The 18641-nt window shown below is 44.1% G+C and overlaps 1 protein-coding gene across 1 annotated transcript in view; it reads right to left on the minus strand.

Moving 5' to 3' along the window:
• The window catches only part of Uhrf2 (ubiquitin like with PHD and ring finger domains 2), an 86519-nt gene extending 81197 nt beyond the window's left edge, over positions 1–5322 (minus strand). Inside the window, exon 1 of the mRNA XM_052763353.1 lies at positions 5091–5322. Within this exon, the coding sequence (XP_052619313.1) occupies positions 5091–5243 (153 nt within the window). The 5' untranslated portion in view covers positions 5244–5322. The remainder of the gene's footprint in view (positions 1–5090) is intronic.
• Between the last annotated feature and the right edge of the window lie 13319 nt (positions 5323–18641).

The raw sequence follows: 18641 nt of genomic DNA on the forward strand, positions 1-18641 counted from the left end.
AAGTTGCTTTCAGTAGTGCTTTCTGAACATGGTATGACAGGAAAAGTAACATCTAAAGTTAGAGTGAAACACTAAGCATATCAAGGCAAGAAACTATTAAGTCATCTTTCTTCATGATAGCTCGTGTGCGCACACGCGCACACACACACAGAGACAGACAGATAGAGATTATACGCTCATTCCTATTTCATAAGCAACATTCCAGTCCCTTTAAAAGTCATGATTTTTCACTGCACAGACCCAGTTTTATTCAATAACGTCTCATGTTCTTTTAAGAGTTATTAAGAATGCTGGAATAATTTACCTAGACTACATTCTTCCACATTTAATGAAAATGCAGATCTAAAGTTACTTGTTACTCAAAATATGCTCTGAAAGAGGGAGAAAGGGATGAGGTCATCTAGAATCCAGGTTCTTAAACTGTTGGTTGTGAGTCCATATGGGGTCCCATAATTGAATATGGGTGAAAGGATTATCACATATACAAAAAACTGATCATAGTAAATGTTTTTGAATGTGCAATGTCCAAAAACTAATTCAAAATAAAAAATATTATGTCTAAAACTGAGATGTCTCTGGCATAAGTCCATGCTGCATAGCAGTGACTCCACTGCAGCCTGGCTTCTGAAATACAATGTGCACTTTGTACCGTGCATGCTGTAGTAACATACAGAGCCAGTGAACACTACCTGGAAGACCCTCACACTCAAAGCCAGGTAGGTCATGAACTGCACTGTTTATTGTACCTACAAGGTTTTCTGCTTTTGTAGGAACGTAATGGCTTAACTATAGAAAAGTGACATTCAGTATTTTCCTGCCATCATTCCTCAGCAAGTAAATATCAGATTAGTCTTTATGCTGTTATTTTCTTTAAATGTCTGATTTTAAAGACTTCTCTCTGAATTATTGACCTGATTCATTTTAAAGTATTGAATGAATTTATGATTAAGACAGAATTTCCAACATTTTCTAGAAACGCCCTAAACATACTTGTCATTTTATACCATAAATTTATGCAAAGCAGCATTCTCACCACTAACTATAAAATCAAAACTCTGAAAAATGTTGAGATGTTCTGTCCTGAAGTATCAAATATTAAACTCAGATTTAATTCTTTATATAAAAATAAGCATATCCACCTAGTAAACATGCAAAATTGCTTTTGTTTTAACAAATGATAAGATTATATGAATACCGATAATTTCAAAATGAACTGTGATTTATGAGCAGTATATCTGACTAGCATACCTATTTTCAATACTTATATACCCAGGGTTACATAAAAATTTCTTGGGCCAAGCTGGGCGGTGGTGGCACATGCCTTTAATCCCAGCACTCAGGAGGCAGAGGCAAGCGGATCTCTTTGAATTCGAGGCCAACCTAGGCTACAGAGTGAGTTCCAGGAAAGGCACAAAGCTACACAGAGAAACTCGGTCTTAAAAAAATTTAAAAATCCTGGCCAAAAGGAGTTCTAAAAAGAAAAAGTTTTACATTCCCTGACCTAGAATTTACAAATACCCATGATTTAAAGTATATAACTGTAGTCCATTAATGTCTCATAGAAGTAAACAGTCCAGAATCGCCTTAAGAAATCCAAGGAACAAGATTTTCAATTCTGAAGAAAGAGAAATGGTCAGGACTTTGTTAAAATATACTACTGAATTTTTACTGTGTTAAAGAAGAAATTCCAGGAAATAGGAAGGGCTGCAATAACAATGCAAGGGAAACCAAGGGGGATGGGAGATGAACTGGCAGTGGCCAAAAAAGCAACAGGGAAATAATTTCCACAGTACTAAGGGGTACAAATGGAGGGCATTGCAACTATTATTTATCAGTCACAGAATAGATACAAATACATATACACGTTCTTTAAATACACACACAATTCATTTCTTTACTCCATGTGAGAAAAGGACAATATGGAGTGTCAACTGTTCAGTTTTTCTTCCAGTATGGTTCATATTCCATATCTATAATCTATTTAAGGCTATCCCAATGGTGATGACAAGAGAAGGCAGGGAAATGGAATTGCTTTAGAAATCACAGGAGCTCTAAATTCAAAGATCTAAAGATCAAAGCTTGGTGTGTAGTGTGTCTGAGTAAAATTCACTCAGTGGTTAAGAACATTGGGTGAAGCCGGGCGGTGGTGGCGCACGCCTTTAATCCCAGCACTCGGGAGGCAGAGCCAGGCGGATCTCTGTGAGTTCGAGGCCAGCCTGGACTACCAAGTGAGTTCCAGGAAAGGCGCAAAGCTACACAGAGAAACCCTGTCTCGAAAAACCAAAAAAAAAAAAAAAAAAAAAAAAAAAAAAAAAAGAACATTGGGTGATCTTCCAGAGAACCAGGGTTGATTCCCAGCACCCACACAGTGGCTCACAACTGTCTCTAATTTCAGTTCCAGATCTGATGCCCTAATGCCCTCTTCCTGCAGCAACTAGGCATGCACATGGTGCAAAGATGTACATTGGTGCAAAGCACCCATACACATTAAAAAAAAAAAAAAGTGGAGGTCCTTGCACTGCTTTTCAAACTTCATTTGTATAGAGCACCTGGAGACCTTGTAAACCACATATTCTGCTTCAGTAGACCACTATGAAGCACCCATGCAAAGCTAATGCTGTTGGCCTTGAGAATGCAGAAAGCACACTTTGAATAAAAAGAAACTAGTAGGAAGCTAACCCTTCATAAAAATTTCCTGTGAAGCCGGGCAGTGGTGGCGCACGCCTTTAATCCCAGCACTCGGGAGGCAGAGCCAGGTAGATCTCTTTGAGTTCGAGGCCAGCCTGGGCTACCAAGTGAGTTCCAGGAAAAGGCGCAAAGCTACACAGAGAAACCCTGTCTCGAAGGAAAAAAAAAAATTTCCTGTGAAGTTGGGAGGTGGTGCTGCACATCTCTGATCCCAGCACTCAGAAGGCAGAGGCAGGCGGATCTCTGGGATCTGAGTCAGAGGCCAGCCTGATCTTCAGAGTGAGGACAGCCAGGGGACAGAAAAACCCTTCCTGGGGGAGAAAGGGGATTCCTGAGAAATTTAGTTAAACGACACTCCAAGATTAAAACCATCAGAAATAACAAATTGGGGCAAACTAAAATTGGATACATGGTAATTTTTTTGCTCAGACCAGGGTCTCACTGTGTTACCCTGGCCCTTTAAATCCTGGGTTCCAGTGATCCTCTTCGGCCTTTAGAGTAGCTGGGAATACAGTGCCCAGCTTATGTAAATCTGTTTTACTTCTAACATTATATAAACGTCTTGAGTAAGGATACCTCTTTTCTACTAAACATAAACTCATTTTACAGGAAATGGATAGCCCTGTGGTACCATTTATCTGCCTGCTACAAGCACACTTTGCTATCTCCATCAAATGTATCAAAGACAAAAGGAGATAACCACTGCCCTGGCTACTAGCTGTCATTCATAAAAAAGTAAATAGTCGGGAGCAATGTTTTCCTTTTTTGGTGTCCAAGTCAATGGCTGGCCCCTAAATTCTATTTTTCATCCTTACTGGTTCATCATTCAGCTGGGGAGAGGGAAGTAGTGAGTGATTAACTGGGGGGAGGGAGGGGGGGGACGCAGGAGTTATCAATCCTCAACCAGGAAGCATTTTCTGATATTAGTGAAAGCCTGTTTTCTAAGTCCTGAATTTAAAATAATGTCTACCTTTATATTAAGATATCCACATGAGCTTACTTTAGCATTATTTCATTATTATACTTTTGGGGTGTTGCCCACTAACATATTCTCACCCTTTATTTATATCGTGTTGAAGTCGCCCAAGAATCCTGGGAATTAATGTACAGTATTATTACTACTTGGAAAATCCAGATGAGACTACTTAGCTTTCACTGGTAACCAAAAGGACAAGTTATCAGCCATTTGAGGCACAATAATACAATGCTGTATAGTATTTACTAAAGATACAACTGTTTAAAAAAAAAAAAGCTTTCCTGTAAAGTGAACTCTACTAGTCAAACACTAAAGAATCAATATAAAACTGGCTACAACAGGAGCAGAATGTGCTATAGGTTTTCCACAGACAGGCCCTCCAAACACTACAACAAAATCCTGGCCTTTCCTTTCCCATTGTATAATCTGTTACTTTGAAATATTTGTCCAGTCTTAGAAGTTGTAAACCTGTGAAGGGAACAAAAATATTTCTTCCAAACCCTTTGTGGCTTATAGGCTACTTCCACCAAATCAGAGAATTGCATTTAACTCAAACCTCAGGATTGAAGCCAAACTGTGGTCTATCGACTACAAGATGCCAACTTTTCAGTGGACTAAAGACAACACAAAAACAAAGGCAAAAAGAAAAAGAAAAAAAAAAAACAAGATGGGTCTAGGTATCTAATCATAGACTCTGAGACTTAACGGATAGGAAATGTCTTATCCTGATCAGGCAGGTCCACACTTAAAACTAACGGAGATGCCCCTTGTGGCCCAAAACTACTTTCTGTCTTTTGAGTTACTGCTGGTGATGTTGAAGGATGAGTTTTAAAAGCCTGAACGTTGGGAACACTCAACGAGTGAGAGGTAAAGTCTCTGTCCCTATACTCAACAGATTCAAACCCGACTTCCGGTTACCAACATCGTTCTTTCAACCCAGGTCTCCAAACTCTTAAATTCCCAGTCTGACACTGGCAACAAGGAAAAGGGGCCAAAGCCTTCTGCGATCCTTCGAATCTTCAGTGTGCTCACATCCTTCCAGTGAGGGAAACAGGGGGAAGGCGCCTCGCTTTTTTCAACTCCTATCTGGGAGCCCGGGGCAGGGAAGCGAAGCGAGTCCTTTAGTCGACTCAACGTTGTCGAGAATGCCAGCTCGTCCCTGCTGTGCCCCCCGCATGGCTGCCCCGATTCCCCGCAAGCGCGGGAAGAGCGGCACCCGGGGAGCTCGCACGCTCTGCCGGTGGCCGCCGTCCCGCTCCATCGGTCTCCGAGGGCCCACGCACCCCGGCCTTCCGACCCGCTAGGCGCACCTGTAGTCGGGACCCTTACAGCCGCAGGCCCGCGCGCCCCGCATCCCGCCAGCCAGCGGCCCATCCCGGCACCCAGCCTCGCCCCGGGGCGCCGGGCTCCCCGCGGGCCGCCTCACCTGCTTGCCCCGGTAGAAGAGGCGCTGGCACTCGGGCCGCACGTCGAAGAGCGCCCACACCCGCTCGCGCAGCTCCTCGATGGTGGCTTTGCGAGACACGTCCTCGATGGTGCGCGTCTGCGAGCCGTCGATGGTGCGGACCTGGATCCACATCGCGGCGGCACGGGGACAGGGGTCCGGCCCCCTTTGTCTGCCCCTGCGCTCGGGCCGCCGAGCCCCGCCCGGCCCCCGCCGCCTTCCCCCTCCTCCCTCCCCGGGACGCGGCTCCGATCCGCCGCGGCGCCTCGGCGGACGCGAGTGCGGGCGAGGAGGACCGACGCTCCCCGCCGCGCGGCCGCCCACCCCCCCGCCGAGGTGGAAGGGAACCGGAACCCGCCCGGAGCGCTGGCTGCGCAGCCTCCGCCTCACAGAGGGGAAGAAGCCATGTCTCGGCCCCGCGCGGACTGTTTACTTATAGAGCTGGAGCTCCCACATGGAGGTCACGGCGCCAAGCCGGATCTCGCGAGATCCACGCGGGGCTCCGCCTCACGCACAGCCCCGGGGCGCTACCCTAGGAAGGGGCGGGGCCTCCAGAGCCGTTACTCGGGGGGCGGGGCGGAGCGGGGCGGGGCGGGGCGGCAGGGTCTGGCACGCCCGAGGCCCTCCGCGCTCGCGTGGTACCCTCGGGGGCTGGTAGACTCGTGCCCAAGCCGGCCTCATGGCCGAGGGTCTGTGGTGTCAAAAACACACCGGAAATACCCCTGGGGCGCAGCCTCCACGTCCGGGCCACCATCACACCCCCGGGACAGCGCCCGCCACGCGGCCTGGCGGGGCCTACGGAAGGCCCCGGGCTGCGTCGGCCTCGTGGACACGCTTCCCGCCCGCGCGGCCTTCCCGCGGAAACCCGCTTCCGGCAGGCTCCAGTGGGGAGGCCCCAGGTCCACGCGAACCCCACACAGTGAGCTCAGGCTGCTCGCCCCGCGCGGGGGCCCCGGCGCTCGCACTCCCGCTCCCGCCACCGGAGCAGGGGACTGGACGTGACCGGGTCGGCCTTGTGCGCTAAGGGCGCCTTGGGCCGCAGGGATTCTGGGTTTGCAGAACTATAAATCCGAGCGAAAAATCCGAAGCTTCCACGCGGGGGGGATACGGCCCTCCACACAGGGGGCCCATGGCAAAATGAAAAGCTTATGAGGGAAAGCAAAACAAACGTGTAGCTTACGTTCACCAATAGCGGTAATGTGGCTCTTCGGGCCAGCACTCATTATTCCCGTGAAGATAAGAGGCGCAACTTTGCAACAACCAAATAAATCACAGTCAAAATGGCCTAACGGGAAAAGATAGGAAACGTGGAATGTACACACACACTTCGCGTCTCTGCCAGCTCGCTGAAAAAACAAAATGTATTCACCTAGAACCTCTAAGTCACCTTCTCTGCTTCCTCATTAACTAAAACATTTAGTAGATGAAGCGATAGATATACCTGAGCAGTTCTGAACTGACCCTAGAAGGGGTCAACAGTTCGGTGTTAGCGTCTTGGGCGGTTAAAGTATGCACGATGCACTGCGTGACTGAGTTCAGTGGCGTGCTGCAGTCCGAAGCCAGCGTTTTGAGTGTTCGGCTCGTGGGTTGAGTGAGATACACAAGAACTGTACTGTTTTTCTGCTTAAAATGTGATCTTGAACAAATTGCTTGGATTTCCTCCACGTAAAATAGTGCGTATAAACACCTTAGTGAATGTTAGCTTCCTGCTAATCCCTTGGAAGTACACAATAAGGTGTTTTAGAGCTTTTGTTATCGAGGGAATTTAGATAAACTGGGAATATTCAAAGATGACGGGGTGCTTAAGCAAAGATTGGAAGTGTGCATTTCACACATCAGAAAAGACTGCATGCATATCAGAGAAAGGTTGACTAAATAAAGAAGGGCAATGTGTGAACATTAGCATTCGAAAGCGGGCTTTTGTAGGCCTCAGGGGGAAACCCGGGCTTTTTAAAGGCTGCATTGATGTGTTTAAGTATCTTGAATGACAGTAGAAGGAGTGTAGAAGGGCGCCTTAGGGAAAAAGCAGGCTGTGGGAAGAGGTGAGGGAGGTTGAAATGTAGCCAGGAGGCAGCTGTTATCCATTTTGGAAAAAATTAGGGACAGTGAGAATATATTCTTGAGTGTTCTATCTAGGAAGCTGAGCTCGTGAAACTTGTGGAATTTGGGGATGTGAAGAGTGAAGGCAAGGAATGTTGACAGTAATTCTCCGGGACGCCTAAGTGGATGCGTTGGATAAATGGTGTTCTTAACCAGAGGATGAAGCAAGCTGGGGGAATGAATGCCTTGAGTTCCATTTGAGTTGTAGTGCGTTTGAAATAGATCCCAAATGTACCTAAGGTGAAGATGTCTGATAGTTGGAAATAACTATCCAAGAGGGTGAAGGGGAGGAGGGAGGTTCTGAGAAAAGGACTAGTCTTTTGGTTGTAATGGTGTTTGATGGAGACACATTTTGGCGAATAGAGAGATAGGCGGTATTGATAAGAGAATAAGGGGATATTCTGTTTGGTGGTAATGTTATGATAATCTGGGGAGTGACCACGGCAGGGAGGGTATATGTAATAAATGGGTAGAACATTTACTGTTTGTTTATATGTTGTATTTTATATGCTTACAATCACAAATTTATATAATGATCCTTCTTAGAAAAAGTAGGGTTTTATTTTCTACCTACTGATGGTGTGTATGAAAGCATAAATCCTGTGGCTGTTTTTAGGGCTGATCTGTACAGAAATACCACAAAGGAAGTTTCCTCTGCTTTCTTAGAGATTCATTAGGAAGAAAGCCCAAGGTTAAGATTTGGATGTGATTAAAGGGTTTTTTTGTTTTGTTTTGTTTTTGTTTTGGTTTTTGTTTTGCTTATTTGAGAGTCTCATGTACTCCGACTGGCTTCAAACTCATTGTGTAGTGTTGGGATCACACCCACTCCCACTACCACATTCAGCTTGGAAAGTTCAACTTAAAGTCTAAGGGTTATGCTATGGACACTGGTGTAAGGTTAGTGGCTTTGGAAAGGTAGTGTTTGTGCACACATATGCTTGTGTGTATAGGTATGCTTGGATACTCTTCTACATGCACCTTTCATGTGTACAAACATGTTCATGTGTATATGCATAAAATGTGTGCATGCACACTATACCCTGAGTCTGTCTGTCTGTCTGTCTGTCTGTCTGTCTGTCTGTCTCTCTCTCTCTCTCTCTCTCTCTCTCTCTCTCTCTGTGTGTGTGTGTGTGTGTGTGTGTGTGTGTGTGTGTGTGTGTGTGTGTGTGTTTTCAGCACAGGGGGATTTTAAATTGCAAAGGTTTCACAAAAGGGTAAAGCTTTGAGTCCCAAAACTGAACGGTTATGCTGGGGTTTCTGTGTTCTGTTAGTTTAGAAAGAACTATGAAGATATGGGGAAATGTTCAGGTTCAAACTGTTTTTCCTTGGGGAAGGTAGGGCACAGGGCTCAGAGGTATATGTCAGGGCATATCTCTAAAATGGCAAGCGTAGAATCTCCCTGTGAAGAATAAAGAAAGTGCTCTGCCATAATGTGAGCTCCAAAGGGAGAGCGTTGAAACAAGTCTAGGAACTGATGCTAACCCAGAGAAACCCGTTTGAAAGGCTGTCTTTTCCTTTGGACCCATAGCACCCAGTTCTATGCTTTTGCTTTTGCATTCCTTTTTAAACAGGGTCTCATTCTATAGCGCCAGCTAATCTGGAACTCACTTAGTTGCTCCAAAAACTATTCTTATTCACCTTTCTGAGGCCATAAGATTGGGGGACAAATTGGAGCAAAATTTGAGATAGGATCTTGTGTATCCCTGGCTGGCTTTGAACTTGCTATGTAGCTGAAGATGGCCCAGAACCTCTGACCGTCCTGCTTGTACCTGCCATGCTGGGATTTCAAGCATGTCTCATCACACTTGGTTTTATGGCGTGCTGGGAATTGAACTCCAGGTTTCCTTCAATCTAGGCAAGCACTCTACCAATTGAGCTACATTCCCAGCTCAGGACATAGTGTTGTTATTTTGTTTTGTTTTTGTTTTGCTTTTCAAGACAGGGTTTCTCTGTGTAGCCCTGGCTGTCCTGGAACTCACTCTGTAGACCAGGCTGGCCTCAAACTCAGAGATCTACCTGCCTCTGCCTCCTGAGTGCTGGAATTAAAAGCATTAAAAGCATGCACTGGTGCCAGCCAGCAAGACACAATCTTTTTTTTTTTGGAGTCAAAAATATAAGACACGATCTTTTTAAAAATGCACTACATTTAGTGTGCGTGTACTTGCACGCCACAGCATTCATGCGAAGGTCAGATGATAACTTGCAGAAGTCACTTACCTCCTCCATGATTGGATTCTGGGATGGAACTCAAGTTATCAAGCTTGGTGGCAAGTGAGTTTACCCATTGAGCCATCTTTCTAGCCACAAAAGACAGGTTGTTGCTTTTTGTTTTTGTTTTTTGAAGAGGGTGTTGTACCCAAAATACACTCCTTGAGGTTTACAGTTATTCTAAATTGTTCACGGACTCATGGGAGAAAAAAATCATTGGTTAGAAAGGGAATGTGATCCAGGGACTGGGGGTGTAGTTTGACAGTGGAGTGCTTGCCTGTAATGAGGACTGGGAGTCTATCCCCAACACCACTGGGGGAGTAAAATGTGGCTGAAATTGATACACATCTTATGTAATGCTATCTAATAGGCTGAGTGAAGTTTAATTGTCAAGAATACAAAGTAAACTCAGAGAGAGTGAATGTGATGTGGCAGAGAAGATACTCTGGTGAGATGTTGCACTCCATAATTTCAGCTCAGCAGCTTTCTCTATCAAAATATTAATAAAAGGTTTTCATAGGTCTCAAGGTGTGGTCTGTAAGTAGGCCAAATGGCGCCCCACCCCTACCGCTACACACACAGTTTCCTTTGAAGCAGGAAATCTAGCCAGGCTAGTACTAGCAGTGAAGATGATACAGAGGAAGTGTGGTCTCCTGTTCTCGTTTCTGGGGTCAGATCCAGTCCGGACAGAGATTTAAGGTGATAACTGAATACAGACTAGTTTTCAAGTAGACAGCTCCACCCAGAATAGTCATTAAGCTGATCATCCTCAGATAGATGATCTTTTTTATTTCTTTTTAAAACTTTGTGTCTTTTTTAATCCTACTAAAATATAATTTTAATATTTCCATCTTTTTATGAGTCAGTAGCAAACTGTTAGTTATATAAGACTTTATGGTATGGTCATATCTTTTTAAAATTCTTTTTTTTTTTCAGAGACAGGGTTTCTCCGGGTAGCCCTGACTATCCTGGACTCACTCTGTAGACCAGGCTGCCCTTATACTCAGGGATCCGCCTGCCTCTGCCTCCCGAGTGCTGGGATTGAAGGCGTGCGCCACCACTGCCTGGCCCACACCCAAATTCTTTTTTTCCATTTTATTATTGTATTTTATTCTTCAAAAACTTAGTTTTAAAATTTTATTTTATTTATATAAATGTTTTGCTTTCCTGTGTGTATGTGTACCAGATGAGTGCCTGATGTCCTCAGAGACCAGAAGAGAGTGTCAACTCCCTTGGGACTAGAGTTATGATGGTTGTAAGCTACCATGTTGGTGCTGGGAACCAAACCTGAGTCCTAAGAGCACTAAGTGCTTTTAACCACCGAACCATGTCTCTAGCCCCTAATTTTGTATTTTAAATTTTTCGTTGATAATTTCATTGATACATACTATGTATTTTGATCTTATACTTCTCCAGCTCCTCTGAAATACCACCCTCAACACATTCCTCTCCCAATTGTATATCATTTTTTATTATTGTGGTGTGTGTACGTGTGTGTGTGTACCGCAGTGTGTGTATGGAGGTCAGAGGACAACTTTGCGGAGTCAGCTCTCTCCTTCCACATTTAAGTGGGTGATCTGACTCTGGTCTTCAGGCCTGCATTATTCCTGCAAGTACCTTTACCAGCTGAGCCATCTCTACCCAGCCCATTATTTTACTCTCCTTACTTCTGTAGTGAGCATTTAGAACAAAAACTAGGAAACAAGATTGAGGCATGCTTGCTCAATGTCCTGACATCAGAAGGAAGCAGCAGGATATAACCAGCATTACCTTGGGAGCCGATAACCCTGCACCAATCAGGAGCAGGGACCAAAAAGTCTACAAGGACAAGATAAGCCTCAGAAGGGCCATAAAAACCCAGGCTCCAGGCAGCTCCGCTGTTGTTTGTCTCCAGTGTCCTTCACACACACTAGCATCAAGGGACTCTTCTGGTGACCATGTCACCTACTAAGATCTCCTGCCTCTGACCATTGAGAGTCTGGACCCTGGTTGGTCTGACTACACACAACTCAGGCTAACCTCTGACCAGCTAACCTCTGTTGCTCTCGAGGAACAGCAAATCCAAGGAGCTGCAGCACCCACTCACTGTCCTTCCTGACCAGGGGGTGTGGATGTGGTGTTGGCTGTATGTGGGCAGACTCCTACCCCCCCCCCCCATGTCACCTCTGCCTCGCCTGCTCTAGTTCAGGGAACTCTCCTCCGAATGTTGGTGGCATCACTTAGAGCTAGATGTTAGATGGTTAGGCTTGTTAGTTTTAAGTTGTTAACTCCCCCCTTTTGTGGGGGGTGGGGTTCCCAGACAGGGTTTCTCTGTGTAGCCCTGGCTGCCCTGGAACTCCTTAGCTTGGGCTGGCCTGGAATGCGTAGAGATCTGCCTGCCTCTGCCACCTGAGGGCTGGGATTGAAGGCGTGTGCCACCAATTCCTGGCTCATCAAACCCCCCTTTTTTATATGTGAGCAATAAACCATTCTTTTGAAAAAGACATCCACCTGTCTACCTCTCTGTGATAGGTGAGTTGTGTTCAAGAAAGCTTCATTCCCAGCTCTTATCATTTTCTAACAGAGACAGCAGTAATGTTGGATTAGGACCCCATCCTAATAACCTTATGCAACCTTAATTGTCTCATTACAGCCTCTCTCTCCATATACAGTCATACCAGAAGCTGGGTTTTCAAAACCTGAATTTCAATATACTAGTATGTAAATAGAAGGCACAAATAAGTCCACGTCAGATGGCTAAGACCATTCCAGGACTGTCTGGTATTACTCTATTTTCTTACATTTATTTATTTTGTATGTGTGTTAAAAACACATGGAAGTCAAAGGACAATTCTCCCTCCCCACCTGGCATTGCCTCATTCTTTCTAACACGTGGGTCTGGAGTATCAGACTCAGGTCGTCAAGCTTGGCGGCAAGCAACCTCACACACTGAGCAATCTCTGACAGGGGCGTGTCCTCTGCCATGTCACACTCACTCTCGCTGAATTTGCTTCATATTTTTTGACAATTAAAATTCATTTAGTGTATTTGCTGATATTAGATAATATGTGTATCAGTTTCCGCCAACTTTATTCCCTTAGTGGTGTTGGGGATAGACTCCAAGTCCTTATGATAGGTCAGTGCTCTATTGTCAAGGTACATACGTCCTTAGCCCCTGGGCCACATTCCCTTTGTAACCCATGATTTTTTTACCATGAATAATTCAGACTAACTGACACCCTCAAGGAGTTTTTTTTTGTTTTGTTTTGTTTTTTTTTTTTTTGATGTAGCACCCTCTTTTAAAAGGATCTGTGGAGTTTTGGTCTTGGGGTGTGTGTGTGTGTGTGTGTGTGTGTGTGTGTGTGTGTGTGTGTGTCTGGAGAGACAACTCAGTGGATAAAGAGGCTTGCCACCAAGTTTACACAGCTGTAGTAGAGATAACATTCCCTTCCCATTTGTTCTAATAGCCACACCAAACCTAGCTCTTATGCCTTCATACATGCGCTTAACTCCCTGAACTCCAGGGTTCCTGGATGTTTATGATTGGAACTCTAGGGTCCTGCTGGACTCATCTGGATCCAGTGGATAAGGAAGTAGAGGGGTACTATGATACATGGGGCACACATGACTGAAGAGATGGGAAACAGGAGGGAATCAGCAGGACATTCCTATCATTCGTTTTCCTGACTGTGAATTATAATTAGGATTTGGATAGATTTCCAACCCCTCAGCTCAGGTGGCTGGTCTGGAGAGGTCTACGGCACTGAGCAGCTGTCTACCTTATGCAGCTTAGTGGTCTTCTTTGGAATATCGACTCCCTTTCCTACTTCACCTCTTTTTCTTCGTTCTTGCTTCCTTGGAATTGTGCCTTCCTCCATCATACAAATGACCACAGATGATTTGCTATACTGTTTGGTGGCAGCAGTGGGGGAAATTGAAGCTAAGAAAATGGATTCAGGAATGAGCCCTAAAAAGCCAAACTTCCAGGATGGGATTTCAGTTACCTACTTGATTGGAGGCAATAGGCAGTTCACTGTTGATGGTGAGCCCTTTATGACCCCCACAGGGAGAGCACAAGTGGTTAGCCTGTGGTTAATTGGGAAGGAGATTCAAGGTACTAGGAGATCAGTAAGCAGGAAATAATATTCATAAGGCTTATGAGATAGGTGGCTCCCTTTGTAAGTTATATAAAAAGAAAACAGTGCACTCAGGACAGCTAACTGCCAGCTTAAATACCCCCTGGACACTAAGTCTCAATAGCAGTTAGGTCTCAGAGTAGAAGGGGTTGGAAATCTATCCAAATCCTAATTTATAAAGATCGTAGAGATGTACAAAATGCAATTGCGTCTTGAATGAATATACCACACTGAAGCTAACAGCTAAATGGTGAGGAGGGCATTTAGACCTGAGGTAAGGACATTTGACTGAACAAAACGAAGGATGCTGAACTGAAAATGTCCTTGAATGTTTCTGGGCCAATGGATTTTCTCTGCTCCTTCTCATCAATGGCGAGCATTCCCCCTTGCCTTGAGACTGTGAACCTCAACTGAGGCAGGCACCCACCTGCTTGAAAATTGTACTAACCAAAAGCTGCTTCCACCAAATTTGGTTAGTTTGTTTGGGTTGTCTTGGTTGGTTGGTTGGTTGGTTGATTGGTTGGGTATTTTGTTTGTTTGTTTTTTAGTTTTTTTCTTTGCTTTTATTTTGGTTTTTCAAGACAAGGTTTCTTTGCATATCTCTGGCTGTCCTGGAACTCTGTAGACCAGGCTGGTCTCGAACTCAAAGAGATTCACCTGCCTCTGCCTCTCAAGTACTGGGATTAAACATGTGTGCCGCCACTGCCTGGCTCCAAATCTGATTCTTTCCAGGCCAATAGCCTGGATCAGGACAGTCCAGCCTGAGAGGAACGATGCAGACTCTGCTTGAGAAAGAGATAGCTTACCTATAAAAACAAGTAACAGAATCTGGCAATTACATATTACAGGAAGCAGAAGCATGTGTGGGAGTGGATTTTGCAGATGCCAGGTTAGGGGAAGAGCACAGTGCTGGAAAGGGGAGAGTTCCCTGATAGAGGACAGTCTCCATGATGAAGCGACTCAGTATTCTAGGACCTAGAGCTTCTTTACACACATTGGCTAGTTAGCTCCTTGACACTTGCACACAACAGTGACTTAGAATCTGTGAACTAAAATTACCAGATATCTTGACCTTACACTGAGCAAAGGGGGCCTGGATCAGAGAAGTAGCAATATTGGAATGATTTACCTGAAAACTCATTACTATGTCCCCTTGGAAGGAACCGAGGGGCATTCCCATCCCTAAAGCAATAGAAAATATTCTAGTACTAGATGTATTAGTTTATTTAGGACCCTAGGGATACCTGTCTTCTGCAAGCAAGGTTTACAGATGTGGCCATGGTATTAGGCTGCCTAATACCAACAGGATGATAGGGATCCAGAATGACAGAAACCAGAGTGAGGACTTAATTTTGAGAAGCAAAATAACTGTAATTATTATAACAGGCATCAGTGGCAGAGTAGCAATTAGAAGGCTTTAATCTACACAGATTTGTGGCTATTTAGGGGAAAGGCAGATGAAAAATCGACAAGGATATTGCTTAATTTGTAAGATGAAAGAAAATTAAGATGTGGAAAGCAGAAGGCAGATATCAGTGTTGTAGTGGGAACACCACCTAGTTTCAAGAGCTAAACTGAATCACAAAGCACCCAGAGTCTACTGATGACGTGAGAGACCAAGATTCTCTTGAGAAGAATCTTGACAATGCTTCCCAAGTGAATACTCTGAACCTGTCCTAAATGGACTCTGAGCATTTGCAAGAATAACTGTGCTAGGGTCTATCAGCTTGCTCTAGGGTTATTCCCCTAGTCTTTGAATGTATAAAGGGAAAATATTCTGAACTGTGGATTAAGGGCTCAGCACCCCCCACCCCCACCATGACTCTGTATCCTAAAGGTCCTACAACATCCCAAAACAGTGCCACCTAGCTAGGGACAAAGTATTCAAACACTTACATCTGTGGAGACCATTCAAATCCTCCCTTTAAATCTGTGGCCAGATCTATGAATATACAGTTTTGTATCTTTTCCTCTTTTTCAGCTTCAATATCTTTTATCCCTCACTCTTGACTCCTTGATATGGAATCTCCATGAACTAGCACCAAGATTTTTTTGTGTTCTGTTCTTTCAGAAATTTCAGTTTAGCAAATGGTCTTCACACCCTCTTTACTCGACTAAATAGCTCTAGAAAGCAAACATAAGTGTGTAAGCAGAAATTATTTTTGAAAGACAGCTTCTCTTCACTGTTTCTATGATATTAATAGAATGAAGTAGAAATGAAATATTGTTATTTAAAGTTTCATTTTGAGTACCTGTTAGCATCTAATTATTTTTATTTATACATATCTTTAGTAAGTGTCAGCAAGCCAGTGTTTGCGAATATTCTTTTCACAATAACAAATAGTAAATATTCAAGTCTCTGCACCAGAATTGAGTTATAATTGGTCTTTTGATTTGGAAACAGTTTAAGACCATTGTCTTAGTTACTGTGTTCTATTGCTGTAAAAAGACATTCTGGCCAAGTCAACTCTTAGAAAAGAAAGCATTTAATTTTAGGCTTGCTTATAGTTTCATAAGATTAGTCCATGGTCATCATGGAAAGAAGCATGGCATAGTGGCATGTGGGCATGTGGCTGAGAGCTTATATCTTGATCCCCATTCAGAGAGAGAGAGAGAGAGAGAGAGAGAGACAGAGAGAGAGACTGAACCTGGCATGGACTTTTCAAACCTCAAAGCCCACTCCTAGTGACACATTCTTCTAAACGGCCACACCTCCTAATCCTTCCCAAATAGTCCCACTAACTGGAGACCAAGCATTCAAACATATGAACCTATGGGGGCCAATCTTATTCAAACTACCACAGCTATCAATGGCAAAGGCTATGTTGTTGAATTAGTTTAGCAGTCAACTTGTGAATTCTGAGTTTAACCCTCAAACTTCTGATGGGCATGTTATAAGCCTGGAGCAAATTCCTGGATTTTCAACAAAACAGGAATTAAAGTCATCACTTGAGGTATGAGATTCCCTGAATGATTTTGCCTTGTTTTTGAAACAAGTTCTCACTGTGTAGCTCGGTATGGTCTCAAACTTGAGATCTCCTTGATTCAGCTCCCCAAGGGATAAGATTATGATGGTGCACCATCACACTCAGCTGATTTCTGGTTCTAACAAGGTTTCAATGAATTGACCTTCAAGGTGCTGCTTTTTATTTAATTCTTTTATATTTCTTCTAGACAGAATTTTCCAAACATGCTGAATACTTTTATTTCTCCGTTTAATAATTCTTTCCAATTTTACTCTATTCCATGTATATAGAACAAAGACAGTGACAATGGTTTCCTCAGGAGGATGGACTGAGAGAAGTCCTACAGGCTAGAAAAGTGTTGAACCGACTTTAGTGAGTTATACAGTGGCCCCAGAAATACCAAATGGACTTAGAAGAAATGGGTTATTTTGAGAATTTATCTTACCTTGTTAACTGTCATTATATAGAAAGGGAGTTTGACTAAAGACAGTAATATATGTGAACTTCTGGCACAAAGCAAGTTTATTGGGCTTTATTACTGTTCTCAATAATTTTTAGATAACTCCAAGACATACTTTATACAAAAAAAAGTTACAGAAGTGTTATATGAGAAAACAGGTTTCATCTCTTGCTATTTTCAAGTTGTAGTCTCTCTTTCTTCTTTCTCCCCCCCACCCCCCACCCCCGAAAAACCTACAGGACTGAGGCTGTACCTCTGTAGCTAGAGTTTTCCTGCCTGGCCCACAGTCAGGACAAATCTGTCACCCGCCAGTTCCACAGCTGCTCAGACCCAACCAAGTAGACACAGAGACTTATATTGCTTACAAACTGTATGGCCGTGGCAGGCTTCTTGCTAACTGTTCTTATATCTTAAATTAACCCATTTCTATTAATCTATAAGTTGCCACATGGCTTGTGGCTTACCGGTATCTTTTACATGTTGCTTGTCATGGTGGCGGCTGGCAGCGTCTCCCTGCCTCAGCCTTCCACTTCCCAGAATTCTCTTCTCTGCTTGTACCGCCTATACTTCCTGCCTGGCTACTGGCCAATCAGCATTTTATTTATACAGAGCGATATCCACAGCATACCTCAGAGGTTAAGGGCTTGCCTAGCACATGGAAGGCCCTGGGCCTTGATACCTAGCATATTGAAATAAAAAGGCAAAACTTCAGTGTAGAACTATTTCCACACACTAAAGTTGAGCTAAGGGCCCCTAAAGGACAAGTGCAGTGTGTTGTTAGCCTGCATGGAAAGGGCAGCTGGAGCTCACTTGACAGTGGCTTCCTCTTACAATCAACCAGGCTTTGAGCTGCGTGGGTCACTCTGCCTTTCTTTGTCACTTCCATGTGCAGAGACTATCATGTTCAAGTTGCTAGAATGAAGTTTATAACCCGAGTTTAGATAAATTTTAGCTTACTAAAATGTGCTTGTGTTTATTTTTTCCTTTTAAGATTTATTTTACTCTTAATTATTATGTGTATCTGTTTATGGGTATGTGTACCTGAGTTTGGGGCCCTATGGATGCCAGAAGGTGTGAGGCCCCCTGGAACTGAAGTTCCAGGCTGTCTTAAGCCACCTGATATGGGTACCAGGAACCGAACTCCTATCCTCTGCAAGAGCAGCAAGCACTTTTAACCACTGAGCCATCTTTCCAGCCTATATTCATTTTGAGATAGGGTTTCCCACTATAGCTCACTCTGGCTTCCTACTCATAATGATCCTCCTGTCTCCCTCCTGAGTGCTAGAATCACTTGTGTGAGCCACTATGCCTAGCTAAATCATGTGTTTTTATTAGACACATTTTTATAGTTACTGTGGTCAAAAAGTCCAAATAAGCTAACCTCAAACTTCTTTGTTGACAGGTATCAATACACCTGTGAGCTTAGCACTTAGGAGCCTGAGATAGGAGAATCCTGGGCTCCTTAGCTTGTTGGTCCAGTGTCTGTGACCTCCTATGAGCCCAGGTTAGTTGTCTCTGTGGTTGTCTTGTGATAACCTTGACACCACCACCACCACCCCACCACCACCCCTTCCACCCCCTGCTTATGCAATTCTTCCTCCCTCTCTTCAGAAGGATTCCCAGAACTTGGCCCAGTATTTAGCTGTGGATCTCTTCATCTGCTTCCATTAGTTACTGTATGAAG

This window comes from Peromyscus californicus, unplaced genomic scaffold (assembly GCF_007827085.1).
Source record: "Peromyscus californicus insignis strain IS unplaced genomic scaffold, ASM782708v3 Scaffold_4__1_contigs__length_199733344, whole genome shotgun sequence".
In the NCBI taxonomy this organism is placed as follows: domain Eukaryota; kingdom Metazoa; phylum Chordata; class Mammalia; order Rodentia; family Cricetidae; genus Peromyscus; species Peromyscus californicus.